This window comes from Meles meles, chromosome 3, assembly GCF_922984935.1.
Source record: "Meles meles chromosome 3, mMelMel3.1 paternal haplotype, whole genome shotgun sequence".
NCBI classification, from domain to species: domain Eukaryota; kingdom Metazoa; phylum Chordata; class Mammalia; order Carnivora; family Mustelidae; genus Meles; species Meles meles.
Genome location: NC_060068.1, coordinates 118,317,318 through 118,331,910, shown reverse-complemented (window position 1 = coordinate 118,331,910; position 14,593 = coordinate 118,317,318). Strand labels below are relative to the sequence as shown.

Here is a 14,593-nt window from a genome sequence, read left to right as displayed (position 1 = left end):
TTTCAGTTATTAGCTTTTTTAATTAATGAAAATAACTAATTTTCTCCATGAATGCAGGTAGATTAGTTATATAAAAGAAATATAAATTGAGAGCTAGTACTTTATATAGGGCTATGTTAGGAACATTAAGACAAAATGATTTAATTGTACTTGCTTTGTAATTGTTAGTCTGGAGTGTTTTCATCTAGATTTCTATAGAATTCTGCTTTCCCAGAAGGCTAATAGGAAGATGGTACACCGTTTCAAAAGGTTTTGATTCTTATTGATCGTCCTGTGTTTTGTCTGTCCAAAGTGTCAACCTAAGAAAAAGTCTACGCCACTGAAGTATGAAGTTGGAGATCTCATCTGGGCAAAATTCAAGAGACGTCCATGGTGGCCCTGTAGGATTTGTTCTGATCCGTTGATTAACACACATTCAAAAATGAAAGGTAATACTAGTATTGATTATACATGATAAAATACAGTATGAACTAAAAAACTTGTAGTTGCCTTTAATATAACCTAATTTTTGTTGCCTTTAGTAATAATGCATTTTTACCTTTGAGCATTTCGTGAGTGAATTGTTATTAATACATTATATCTTTTTGAATTTTTTAAAAATGTTTTATTTTTATGATTTAAAAATTCCCATTCTATTTAGATGCTAGGAAATGTTAGGTTTATTAACATTGTTATTGTTATTAACATTAAAGTTTATATTGTTTACAATCCCTTTTCAGTCTATTTAGGTTTTTCTACCTCAGCCTTCAGGTTTATATCATTGTTGTTAAGTTTTAAAGCTGAAACAATTCTAAAGAATCATTTGAAGTTTGAATTGTAAAATCTTGATTTAGAACATTCCCTTTAATAACTGTAGTTTGTGTCTCACTTGGTTCTGTTTGACTCTCAGGTATCTCAAAATGCTTAAGCTAGAGATTTAAAATGCTGTAAGCTAGAGACTAAAAATTCATCTTGAGCTACCTTTTTTCTCTTAAGATGTTTTGTGACATGTATATTCTAGTTTTTGAATAGGTCATATAGTTATAATATTAAAAAAATTAGCTCACATCCTCTTTTTGTCTGATCTGCCCCATTCTTTACCCTTCTTTTCAAACAGTAACCAGTTGTTCTTAATGTTTGTTTCTAGAGTATTTTTTTGTAAATCCAAGTATATAGTCTCATCTCTTTAACACAGAAGTAGCATACTTTTTAATATGTTCTACACTGGCTTTTTTCAGTTTTTAGATGTTTTCCATGTTAGTGCATTGAAGACTTTCTTTTTGTTTCTCTCTCTTTTTTACAGCTGCATAGTTTTCTACTTTTTGATTATTTTATACTTTATATAACAATTTTCCTGTTGATGGGTGTTTAGGTTGTTTTTGATGTTTTGTTGTGAAGTCTCTATATACATATTTATGTACATATGTACATAAGATAAATGTGTTTCTGTGCACACAGCAGTAGTATAAAGAGTAACTTTCACATATACATGTATCAAAGGTGGGATTGCTAAATTTGATTTTGTATTTCAAATATTGAATATTGAGGTACCTAAAGGCCTTCATAGCTCACTTAAAAAAAAAATAATATCTTAATCTTTGTGGCATGTTGGAACATTAAAGTACTACTATATGTGCTGCCGAAGCGAGCACATTAAAGTACTACTAGTAGAAAATTCTTTTAGTTCTGCCCCTTTACCTGTCCTGTTAAGTTTCTGACTCATTGTACTGTTCATGCACACTAATTGGGTCCATGCCATTTATTCAGCAATTTCTAACTATATGATATGGGTAGTGTGCTAGGTAGTAGGATCCAGTAATGGGTAAAACATCACTTCTGCTTGCCCTGGTTTATTGAGTCCAGAGACAAGATTCCAGCAAATAATCGGACAGAAAGATAATTACTTCTTTGAAAAGTGTGTCCATGGGGCGCCTGGGTGGCTCAGTGGATTAGGCCGCTGCCTTCGGCTCAGGTCATGATCTCAGGGTCCTGGGATCGAGCCCCGCATCGGGCTCTCTGCTCCGCAGGGAGCCTGCTTCCTCCTCTCTCTCTGCCTGCCTCTCTGCCTACTTGTGATCTCTCTCTCTGTCAAATAAATGAATAAAATCTTTAAAAAAAAAAAGTGTGTCCAAAGATAATATTGGTGTTTAATCAGTGGTATAGCAGGGGTACATAATTTGGACTTCTGGTTCAAGGTATTCAGGGGCAGTTATGTTAGTAAAGTATCTTTGGTCTGAGAGTTGAGAGGATGAGTAGAAATTAACTAGGGAAAGAAGATGTTCCAGGCACAGAAAGTAGTATATGCTCTGACTCTGAGAGGTCTCCTACCCATAGAGTGACGGAAGGGGGTACGATATGAGGGTAGGGAAATAGATAGGAGTCAGATTGTGTAGCATTTTTTAGACTTCACTTAAAATTTTGTATTTTATTCTTAGAACTGTGTGATTCCCTTAAAGCAGAGGATGATGTGATTTGATCTCTTAAAAGTTTTCCCTGACTGTGGTATGGAAAATGGATTGGAAGGGGCCATGATTAAGTAACAGGAAATTGTTAAAAGGGCCATTGCAATGATTATGGTGAGGTGAGTGTGTGGATAGAGACTAAAGAACAACTTAGCAGATAACATCTATATGATTTGGTAGTGGATGGGTAATGAGGAAATGAGGGAGAATGAAGTCCTGAGGTTTCTATATGTCAGGATGCCTCCCAGGTTTTTAACTTCACCAATACAAAAACAATGTTGCCATTTAAGTGAGAGCAATAGAACCTGAGTAACTACAAGGTGACCTGTGCTTGTTGAAATTAGTTAATTTCAACAAGCATTGCCTGCCATGGGCAAGGCATGGATGAGATGGCTTGTGATAAAATATACAGTGAGAAAAAGGGTGGTTTTGAGGAAGCAAGCATTTGAGGTCTATTGAGGATACTGAGTTTGGAAAAGAGTTGGGAAAAAAATCAGAGATGGAAGAAGAAAACCAGGATTATTTGGCATGTGGTATTGGTGACTGGCATGTTTCGAGAAGGAAGATATGATTGATTTGGTTGAACTTTGCCTGGTGATCAAATAAAATGTCCATTTGGTATAAGGAGATAGAGATCAGTGGTATTTTTGGTGGTATGGTTGTATCTGAAGTTGAATTAGACTGGAAATAGAGAAAAAGCAGAGAAGTGGGTATGCTATAGATAGAGAGATATATGGGGTCTAGAAGGATTTCTGAAAGTGGGGATAATCATGTTAGTAATGCTGATGAGAAGAGTTCTGAAAATAGAGGGCTAAGACAGGCATAGTAAGGGATATAGGATTTCTGGGAAAAGAAGATGTAGATGGGATTGGTATCACAGTGTGAAATTGGCCTTGATGGGAGGAGGGGTAGCACACCCTTAACATTAGGGGTGGGTAAGGGTGCAGTGACTGTAGATTTGGTGTAGTATACCTGAGGATTCCTGTCTGGCCTGTTTCTCATGAGTTGCAAATGTGATCACACCAAAGAGCAAGTGCTGTTACTGACCAGAAAATACCATGTTTTGTTTTCAGGCTTTAAAAAGGTTTAGACTTTTGAATTCAAGTGAGCATCCCAGAAAGGGTCAATTTATGTAGCTTCCTACTAAAGAAATGACAAAATGTGGTAAAATGGATCTATTTAACCTTACAGCTAGTTATTTCATAATACTTTTTCCAGTTTCTTTCACCATTTTTCACTTTTTTGTTTTCATTTCCCCATAACTTATGGCAAGCCATCGCCAGCCAAGTTCTGGAAAGCCTAATTAATACCTCTTAGTAGTTAACTCTCCATTTTTCTTCCAGTGTGCTCCTTTTTCTCCTTATCTCCTTCATAGTACATAACCTGGTGGAATTACTGGTCTTGCCATTGACACTTTCCAGTAGTAGAAATTTTGGATAGACTGCTGTAAAGCAATCCTGCTCCCCACTACACTGGAACTATGAACAGTATTTTTTTTTTTTTTAAGATTTTATTTATCTATTTGACAGATCACAAGTAGGCAGAGAGGCAGGCAGAGAGAGAGGAAGGGAAGCAGGCTCTCTGCTGAGCAGAGAGCCCAGTGTGGGACTCGATCCCAGGCCCCTGGGATCATGACCCGAGCCGAAAGCAGAGGCTTTAACCCACTGAGCCACCCAGGCGCCCCTTTTTTTAAACTTTTTTTTTTTTTTTAAGATTTTATTTATTTATTTGACAGACAGAGATCACAAGTAGGCAGAGGGGCAGGCAGAGAGAGAGGGGGAAGCAGGCCCCCCCGCTGAGTGGAGAGCCCCATATGGGGCTCGATCCCAGGACCCTGGGAACATGACCTGAGCTGAAGGCAGAGGCTTTAACTTACTGAGCCATCCAGGTGCCCCTACCTCTGTTATCTTAAAATTCCATCCTTCTGAAGTACTTTTTACTTCTCACTATAGAAGTTGTGGATTAGTCATTTCTGTCCTTGTGTTGGGCCTTACCTCACGCCTACCTCCGACATCCTGCTATCATACCTGTTTTATTGTAATTTTGCTTAGGAATTCAGTGTGTAATGTTATCATGTTAACAGTGTACACAGCTTAGGCATGTGATGTCCAGTATTTTCTGTGTCCTTCGAACCTTTTGATTTTTCTGCAGTTGTCTCTGTGCGGGTGTGTGTTGGTGAGGGAGAGGTTTCTTAGTATTGTATATATTTGTTATTCATAGTAAAACTCTCCTAGTTTTAACTTTTTCCACATGATCTGATGCATTGTTAATTTGTCATTTTCTGTTTTTTTTTTTTTTTAAAGGCAGGGAGAGGTTGGGTGTGGTGGCATAGGGAGAGAAAGAATCTTAAGTAGGCTCCATGCCCAGTGTGGAGCCTGACACAGGGCTCAGATCTCACAACACTGAGATCATGATCTGAGTTGACATCAAGAATATTATGTTTAACTGACTGAGCCAATCAGGTGCCCAGGTAAATTGTCATTTTCATCATCTTGAGGAAATCTCACCTAGAGCCTTACTTATGCTGTTGCCCCTTGAACAACACAGGTTTGAATTGTGCAGTATAGGTCTTTATATAATCTTTTTTTTTTTTAAGATTTTATTTATTTGACAGAGATCACAAGTAGGCAGAGAGGCAGGCATAGAGAGAGAGGGGGAAGCAGGCTCCCCGCCAAGCAGAGAGCCTGATGCGGGGCTTGATCCCAGGACCCTGGGATCATGACCTGAGCCGAAGGCAGAGGCTTTAACCCACTGAGCCACTCAGGTGCCTTAGTCTATATATAATCTTCTATACACAGATTGTTTTTCAGTAAATATGCTACAGTATTATAAATGTATTGTCTCTCACAAGTTTCTTAATAACAATAATAATGTGTTTCCTTAAGATTGTCTTAATAACATTTTCTTTTCCCTACCTTACTTTATTGTAAAAATATAGTATATAATACACAAAACGTCTGTTTATGTTATCTGTAAGGCTTCTAGTCGGCAATAAGCTGGTAGGAGTTAAGTTTTTGGGAACTGAAAAGTTAGATGCAGATTTCAACTGCACAGAGAGTTGGGACCCCTAAGCAGCCCTCTGCCATCTGCTGCTACTGGATTATTCAGGGGTCAAGTGTATATTCCTTCAATCTATACTAGTTACTTCTCTGTGTGAATTGCTATTATCTTTGGGATTGTCTTCAGCTTTCTCTTGTTGAATTCCACATCTTCCTTGATTTGGGTTTACTCACTCATTTTGAGTATACAGCAAGTCCTTCAGTAGTTTCCTGAGAATGGGTATATGGAGGCAAATTTTTTGAGACCTTGCATTATCTGAATATGTTTTTATTCTTTTCGTACACTTGTTTGATAGTTTGGCTGGTATAAAACACTAGCCTGGAAATCATTATTGCTCATAATTTTTAAGGCATTGGTCCATCTTTCTACGTCCAGAGTTGCTATTAAATCAAATTATTTTGAATCTGGTATTTTTCACTGTGTTTTTGTCCATCTCTGCCGGCTTGCAGACTCTGCTCTTTGGTCCTGTAGTTCACGAGGCTATACCTTGCTATGAGTCATCCATTGTGATAGGTACTTGGTGGACCCTTTTGATCTCCAAATTTAGTTTTTCTTTCAAGGGCATTTTCTTGAGTGATTTCTTTCATTATTTTCTTTCCTTTGTTTATTCTCTCTTCTGTAACTCTTACTCAGATGTTGACTTTCCTGCATTGGACTTAATAATTTTTTCATTTTTTTGAGTACAGTTTTGTTTTGCTCTACTTTATATAGTAAGTTTCTTCAGCTTTATATAGTAAGTTTCTTCAGACCCTTTTTTGAGTTTTACATGTCTGCTCTTATGTTCTTAATTTTTGAGGATTCCATTTTTGTTCCCTGCATCTTATTTCCTGAGTGCAATTTTTTTCCTTTCTGAAGCTATTAATGATAGTTTCTCTGAAACTTTCTTCTCTGTACATAGTATGTTTCAAGTTCTTTTTTTTCTTTACTCTTTGTACCTTTCTTTATACTCTGTTTTTTATGTTTTAGGTTTTCCTCAGATCTCTGTTTTGGATCAGAGAGCAAATGGAGGGGCTCCTGGGTGACTCAATCAGTTAAGCGTCTGCCTTCGACTCAGGTCATGATCCCAGGGTCCTGGGATGGAGTCCTGCATTGGGCTCCCTGCTCAACAGAGAGCCTGCTTCTCTCTCTCTCTCTCTCTCTCCACCGCTCTGCCTATTTGTGATCTCTGTCAGATAGATAAAATCATTAAAAAAAGAATAAAGAGCATGTGGATACTTCTGAATGGGTGGAGTTTGTCAACCTATAATTTTCTTGTAGGATGATTCCCTTTCCCCTCCCAGTCCCTTGTCAGTAGTATCGTTTCCATTTCTTTCTTGGCTTGGTGAGATTCTTCAGAGAAGAGTCTAGTCTTCTACCCAGAAAATAAGACTCTGGCTTGGGGAACTCCATGAAGTGGTTTTAGCATTCAGTTGATTCACTCATTTTTTTGGTATTGTTATACTCCTGGTGTTGCTTAGTCTAGAGTGTTTCTGTTTTACTCCCAACTAGAGGTGGAAAAAGCTCTAGTCTTTTATTGGAAGAAGGGGAGAGGCAGTGACAATGTGGTTTGGAATGGAGGAGGCTGCTTAACCCTTTTCAACCAGTTCTCTGTGTCTTACCCTCTCAAACTCCAGAGGCGTACCAGGTGTTGCCTGTTCATGGGCCTTTTGATGGTATGTGATATAGATACAGGTGGTTCTTGGTTTTACTCACCGAAGACTTAAAATTGTCATTCTTAAGATAGTCTATTAAGATAGACTATTCTTATAAGACTATTCTTATAGACATTCTTAAGATAGACTATTAAGATAGTCACCATTATACTAATCCATTTGCTTCCCTGCTTGCAGAACTGTACATACATGCACAGCTATATAATTTATACTGACTTGTCCTTTATTGTTCTCCCTGTCATTAATGGGCTTATTACTTTAAAATCTTTTTATTGTAGCTTTAGTGGAGCTTAGGAGGGAAAAGAATTTAGAAATGTTTATCCAGTTGTTCATCTTAACCTGGAAATACTCTTAACTTCATCTTGAACAGACTGAGTCAGTCTTGCTATCTGACCTTTCGTACTTTTTCTAGCAGTTGGGGAAATCAGATTGCTTCTTAGCTTTTCTCAGAGCTTGTCTATTATTCAGTTTTCTTTTGTTTAACTCTCATTTCCATCTGACTTTCAACTTTGCCAGATTTTTATTGTGGTTTTTTTTTTTCCCCCCCAGTGCTGCATCCTTTGTTTTATTTTTTTAAAAACTGCTTTTAGGGGCACCTGGGTGTCTCAGTGGGTTAAGGCCTCTGCCTTCGGCTCAGGTCATGATCTCAGGGTCCGGGGATTGAGGCCCGCATTGGGCTCTCTGCTCAGCGGGGAGCCTGCTTCCTCCCTCTCTCTCTGCCTGCCTCTCTGCCTACTTGTGATCTCTGTCTGTCGAATAAATTAATAAAATCTTAAAATTAAAAACTGCTTTTACTGTTTTTTTTCTTTTAATGGGGTTTCAGAAGGGAACAAAACTAAACTTGAGTATTAGTCTCATTCTTTATCTTTAAAGTTTTCTACTTTAACATTATTTAATAATAGTTTTTTTTTTAATATTTTATTTATTTGACAGAGATAAATCACAACTAGGCAGAGAGGCAGGCAGAGAGAGTGGAGGAAGCAGGTTCCCTGCAGAGCAGAAAGCCCGATGTGGGGCTCGATCCGAGGTCCCTGGGATCATGACCTGAGCCAAAGGCAGAGACTTTAACCCAATGAGCCACCCAGGCGGCCTCTATTTAATCATAGTTTTTAAAAAGATTCTTAACTTGGTTTATTAGAGCAGACAATTGCTGTGGCTCTTTGAAGAGACTAATATTTGAATAAACCTATTATTCAAAAAGCTCTACCAGTGACTCTACCTGTGGCAGCTGTCACCTTCCATTCATAACCGTGATTGCAGGAACCACAGACTTTCTCCATTTCTGGGTGTGCTACTCAGCTTCTGAAAGCACTGAAATCACCCATTCTCTCCTTTTATTCTACTAACCTTGCTGTACCCAGGGCCATTAGTTATCTGGTAATACAGTATGTATTAGTTTTTAGTTTTATGGGCACTTGGTGCAGGGAAACACTCCCTTTCCTCCTAATATTTCTCTCATCCTTGACTTTTGTGTTCTCTTCTTAAAATAATCACTTTTTATCTAATTTTTTAAAAAAATTCTTTTTATTTTCCTTTGCTGGATCCTCTTCTACTTTGCCATTCAGGTGGGTAATTCTTTATTTTTAGTTTTGTTTATTTTTATTTTGACTTCTCTCTCAAGTTTATTTATTATTTATTTTTAGTAATCTGCACCCAACGTGGGGCTCAAAGTCACGATCCCTAGATCAGTAGTTGCATGCTCTTTCGACTGAGCCAGCCAGGAGCCCCTATTTTCTATTCTCTTTGAATAGTAGTCTTATTAACTCTGAGTTTTAACTGTTATCAGTAAACTTAATTTATATACACAATACTAGAGTTTCCTCAGGGTTTGCATCTGCAAGCCCAACTGTGTACTTGAAGCTTTCACTGGGATGTCCTTTAGGCACTTGAGCTTAGCTTATTTAAAACTGACCTAATTATTTTCCTCCTCAGACCAGTACTTTCTTCTTTATTTCCCGCCTTGGTAAATAGATTCCTGCCACCTAGTCATATACCCCAAATTCTTAGGAGTCACCCTTTCTTTCTTCTTTGTGCTCTTATACCATTAGATCCTTTATTTTCTATAGAACTTTTTTGAGAGAGAATTTGCAGAACTTAAGATTCACCCCTTTTAAGGACACAATTCAGTGAGTGGTTTTTGGTATACTCAGAGTTGAGTAATTACCACCAGTAGTCAATTTTAGGACATTTTCATCCTGCCCCCCAAAAACCTCATATCATTTATCTGCCTGCTCCCTAGTCTTCTTTCCCTTTACACCTCTTCGCCCTATGTAACAAGTAATATATTTTCTATCTCTATAGATTTGCACATTCTGGACTTTTCATATAAATGGAATCATATACCATGTGGTCCTTTGTGACTACTTCTTTCACTTAGCATAATGCTTTCGAAGTCTACATATGTATGAGTATTTCATTCTGTTTCATGGTAAATATATTCCATTATATGGATAGACCACATTTTATTTATGAATTCATCAGTCAGTGGACATTTGGACTATTTCTACCTTATGGCTGTTAGAGTAGTGCTGCTGTGAAATTTTTTACAAGTTTTAGTGTGGACATAATGTTTTCAAATCTTTTGCATATATCCCCAGGGGTAGAATTGCTGGCTCACACATGTTAACTCTCTCTAGCTTTTTGAGGTACTGCCAGACTGCTTTGAAAAGCTGCTACACCAGCTCAGATTTCCACCAGCGTAAGTGAGGGTTCTGATTTCTCTACGTCCTCACCAATACTTGTTAATTTGACCTCTTTCCTATTTTGCTAAAATATATTTAACAAATTTACCATTTTTTTATTTACTTAAAAAAAAATATATATATGTATATATTTATTTATTTGAGAGAGTGGGTGGTGGGGAGGGGAGGAGCAGAGGGAGAGGGACAAGCAGACTCTATGCTGAGCACAGAGGCCAACCTGGGGCTAGATTCCACAATTCTGAGATCATGACCTGAGCCGATACCAAGAGCTGGATGCTTGACCATCTGAGCTACCCAGGAACCCCACAAATTTACCATTTTAACCATTAAAAAAATATTATTGGGTTGGGGGACAGAGGTCGAGGTACAGAGCCTCAAGCAAACTCTGCACTGAGTATGGAGCCTGACATAGGGCTCAGTCTCAGAACCCTGAGATAATGACTTGAGCCAAAACCAACAGTCAGACCCTCAACTGGCTGTGCCACCCAGGTGTCCCCATTTTAACCATTTTTAAGTGTACAGTTTAGTGGTATTAAGTACATTCACATTGTTGTGCAATTATTACCACTATACATATCCAGAACCTTTTCATATTTTTATACTTTGCAGTTTATAAATCCATACCCATTTGATAAGAATTAGCCCTGGTCAGTACTGTTCCACTTATTTCTCTATGAATTTGACTATTCTAGGGACATCATATAAGTAGAATTATACAATATTTTAGTCTGGCTTATTTCACTTAGCATAATGTCTTTAAAGTTCATCCATGTTTCAGTATTTCATACATTTTCAGTCTCAGTAATACTCTGCTGAATGTATATACCACATTTTGTTCATCCTTCAGTGGACATTTGGGTTATTTCCATGTTTTGAATAATAATGGTATGAACACTGGTGTTCAAATACCTATTCTGATCTTTTTTTTCTTTATAAGTTTTATTTTTATTTAAGTAATCTCTATACCCACTATGAGCCTTGAACTCAGGACCCTAGCCAAGATCAAGAGTGCAAGCTCTTCCACCTGAATCAGGCAGGAGCCCTTCTGACATTTTATTACTTGTTAGATCCTTTTGTTTTGTCTCTAAAAATATATATTTCAAATTTTGGGTTTTTTTGATTCCCCAGTGTTACTGCTTTAAGTTCTAGTCTTCTTGCATGTACACTATTTTGGTAATCTCTCGTCTACTGAGCCTTCTCTCTGTTTCCTTTTGAATGTGTTATTCCAAGGTCAAGAAGATTTATCTTTCTAAAACCCAAAACTGAGCCCGCGGTTCCGTAGTTTAAATGAGATTCCTTAATGCTAAGAGCTCATACAGTGGTCAGGCTCTTAACCTGGCATCAAGCTCTTTCAGGTCTAGCCACTGCTTACCTGCTACGTTTTTATGATTCAGTGTTCTGAACTACTTTTGTTCCCAGCTGTTTGTTTATTCATTCATGCCTTTGAAGGTTCTGGGCCTTTATACTGGAATTCTCTCCTTAACAAACTATTTACTTTTAAAAATTCTGCTTGGGTGTTCCATTTGTCTTCCAGTTAGTGATCTCCACTGTTTTGTTTTGTTTTAAGATTTATTCATTTATTTATTTGAGAGAGGTAGAGACCGTGCACATGGGTGAAGGGAGGAGTGGGGGGAGGGAATCTTGAAGCAGACTCCCCACTGAGCACGGAGGGGCTCCATCCCATTATTTGAGATCATGACCTGAGCTGCAGTCAAGAGTTGGCCACTTAAATGACTAAGCCGTCCAGGTGCCCCATTGATTTTCACTTTTTAATGTTATTTTTAAAAAGTTAATGTTTGCTTAAGCAGCCTACTCTTGGTTTTGGCCCAGGTCATGTATTTGAGCCCCATGTTGGGCTCTATGCTCAGACATGGAGTCTGCTTAAAAAATTCTCTCTCCCTCTTCCTCTGCCCCTCCCTTCATTCTGCTCTGCGTGCATGCTCTCTCTCTCATAAACAAGTCTCTAAAAAAAAAAGTGAATGTTTTATTATTGCAATTACCATACTCTTTTACTGTAATCTATTTGTATATCTCTTACCACCAGGCAGTAGGTTTCTTTTTGGTCTCTTTGTAGTGCTGATACATTATAAGTGTTTACACTGTGTTGATTGAATTTACTTATTTACGGGAGAATTATGTACTTCTCAAATTAACCATCTGAAATTCTATATAGATACATATATCTCTTACCAATTTTAATCCCCCTTTATAGGTGGTTTCTATGGAAAGATTTAATAGGTCGAGACTAAGGAGTTCAGTTTTTTCATAGATCTTGTTTTTGAAATGGTCTAAAAATCAAAATTCAGCCAGGTTGGAGTTTTATTTATTAAGTGGGACTCGATCCCAGGACCCTGGGATCATGACCTGGGCCGAAGGCAACTGCATCACTGTCTGAGCCACCCAGGTGCCCCTCTCATTAAACTCTTACATGTTTTCTTTCTTTCCTTTTTAAAAGATTTTATTTATTTATTTATTTATTTGACAGAGAGAGAGAGACAGTAGGAGAGGGAACACAAGTAGGGGGATTGGGAGAGGAAGAAGCAGGCTTCCCGCTGAATAGGGAGCCTGATGCAGGGCTTGATTTTGGGACCCTGGGATCATGACCTGAGCCGAAGGCAGATGCTTAATGACTGAGCCACCCAGGCACCCCTCTTGCCACATAAATTGAATATTTAAAATTTCCACTCTGTGATCTCTTGTTCTTCTTCTTTTTTTTAAGTAGAGATTTCTTTGACAGTAGTGATATGGCTGTTCTCTTGAAGATGAACAGTCATCTTTTTTAACGTAATGACACTGGTTCTTATTTTTGTCTAGTTTCAAACCGGAGGCCCTATCGACAATACTACGTGGAGGCTTTTGGGGACCCTTCAGAGAGAGCCTGGGTGGCTGGAAAAGCAATCGTCATGTTCGAAGGCAGACATCAGTTTGAAGAGCTACCTGTTCTTAGGAGAAGAGGGAAGCAAAAAGAAAAAGGATATAGGCACAAGGTAAAAAAATAAATAAAGCCTCTCTAATTATCTTCTTTGGGGTGGACAGCGAAGAGGCAAGGTAGAAGTCTTAAATTTTTAAAATGTAAGTTATTTCCTTTGATAGTAGGATATTTGTGAGAAAATAGATGAAAGCAGTATTTTTCCTGGATGAAATAGGACCAGCCTTCCATATATTTACAATTCTCAATTTTTTGAGAAATGATTTCAGATAACTTTTGCCATGTCACTTAGATGTGACAGTATGAAATGACATAACCATTCTTCTTTCGTCTTACTTGTTGTAAGAAGAAAATGATCATTGAAATGAAATATTCTTTTTCTCACTCTCTGGATTAATTATTTCTCTAAAAAATGAGAAAGATAAAACTGTAAACATTTTTGTTTGTTGTCTTGGCTTTTTGTTTGTTTTTATTCACAGACAAGTGCGCTCCTTAATCCTTATCCTATTTCACCCATCTTCCTTCTGTTAACCATCAGTTTGTTCTCTATAGTTTCAAGAGTCTGTTTCTTTGTCTTTCTCTCTTTTATTCCCTTTGCTCTTTTTTTTTTTTTTTTTTTTAATTTGTTTGACACAGAGGGAGAGAGTACAAGTAGGCAGAGCAGCAGGCAGAAGGAGAAGGAGAAGGAGGCTTTCTCCTGAGCAGGGAGCCCGATGCAGGGCTTGATCCCAGGACTCTGGGATCATGACCTAAGCGGAAGGCAGCAGCTTAACCGACAGAGCCACCCAGGCGCCCCTGCTCTTTTGTTTCTTAAATTACATGTATGAGTAAAATCCCACGGGATTTGTCTTTGACTGACTGATTTAACTTAGCACTGTTAATCTCTAGCTTTATCCAGGTTGTTGCAAATGGTGGTGTTCTGGTTTTTGTATGGGGTGATTCATGCTTAATATTGCAGTTTCAAGCCCAGTTATGTTTTAATAAAGAATATTGTGTTTTTCTTCCATTTATTTGATATTTTGTGTTAAAGTTGGGTGGGTGAGTCAAATTTTGTTTTATTTTGTTTAATATTCCTTTGTAGTCAATTCTAGAAGGTGAAGTATTTCCTATTAGATTGGTTTTCTCATGCTTCTCTGTGTATAAATACTTAAGAATCATTACTAGGATAAGTTAGAGTCATTATGTAGTCCCTAATGTTTCTTAGTTGACTTCTCTGAGGATTAGTGTCTTTATCTCTAAAACTAGTATAATAATATGTACCCTCCAGAACTGTTGGGAGAATTAGAAATAATTATAAATATTTAACATGTGATAAATTTGATGTTCTGAAATAACTAGTATATGCTGTTGTTACAATGAAGGAGGCTAACTGCATCAATTCTAATACTTTGGATGGTTGATGGTAGGGAGGTATTACAAGCTTTTGTGTCAAGCCTTTAGTTATGTAGCTTAACCAAGTCCCTTTTCAAAGGAGTTCAGTAGGGCTTTCAGATTCTCGAAAGTTGTCTTACTCTTGTCACAGTTATGAGAATTAATGAGTGTGTATAAAATAGATTAGATGGTCAGCTCATTGCTTTATAAGAGGAGGCTACCTTTCCAAGTGACCTGAACTTTTTTTTTTTTTAAAGATTTTATTTATTTATTTGACACAGAGAGATCACAAGTAGCAGAGAGGCAGGCAGAGAGAGAGAGAGAAGCAGGCTCCCTGCTGAGCAGAGAGCCCGATGCGGGGCTCGATCCCAGGACCCTGAGATCATGACCTGAGCCGAAGGCAGTGGCTTAGCCCACTGAGCCATCCAGGTGCCCCTG

At 37.8% G+C, this 14,593-nt stretch overlaps 1 protein-coding gene across 6 annotated transcripts in view; it reads left to right on the top strand.

Moving 5' to 3' along the window:
* NSD1 (nuclear receptor binding SET domain protein 1) overlaps positions 1-14,593 on the top strand; it is a 157,705-nt gene that overhangs the window by 71,740 nt on the left and 71,372 nt on the right. For all 6 annotated transcript variants that reach the window (XM_045999043.1, XM_045999047.1, XM_045999045.1 and 3 more), the window contains 2 exons: positions 293-428; positions 12,670-12,842. In XM_045999043.1, coding sequence (XP_045854999.1) covers positions 293-428; positions 12,670-12,842 — 309 coding nt within the window. The remainder of the gene's footprint in view (positions 1-292; positions 429-12,669; positions 12,843-14,593) is intronic.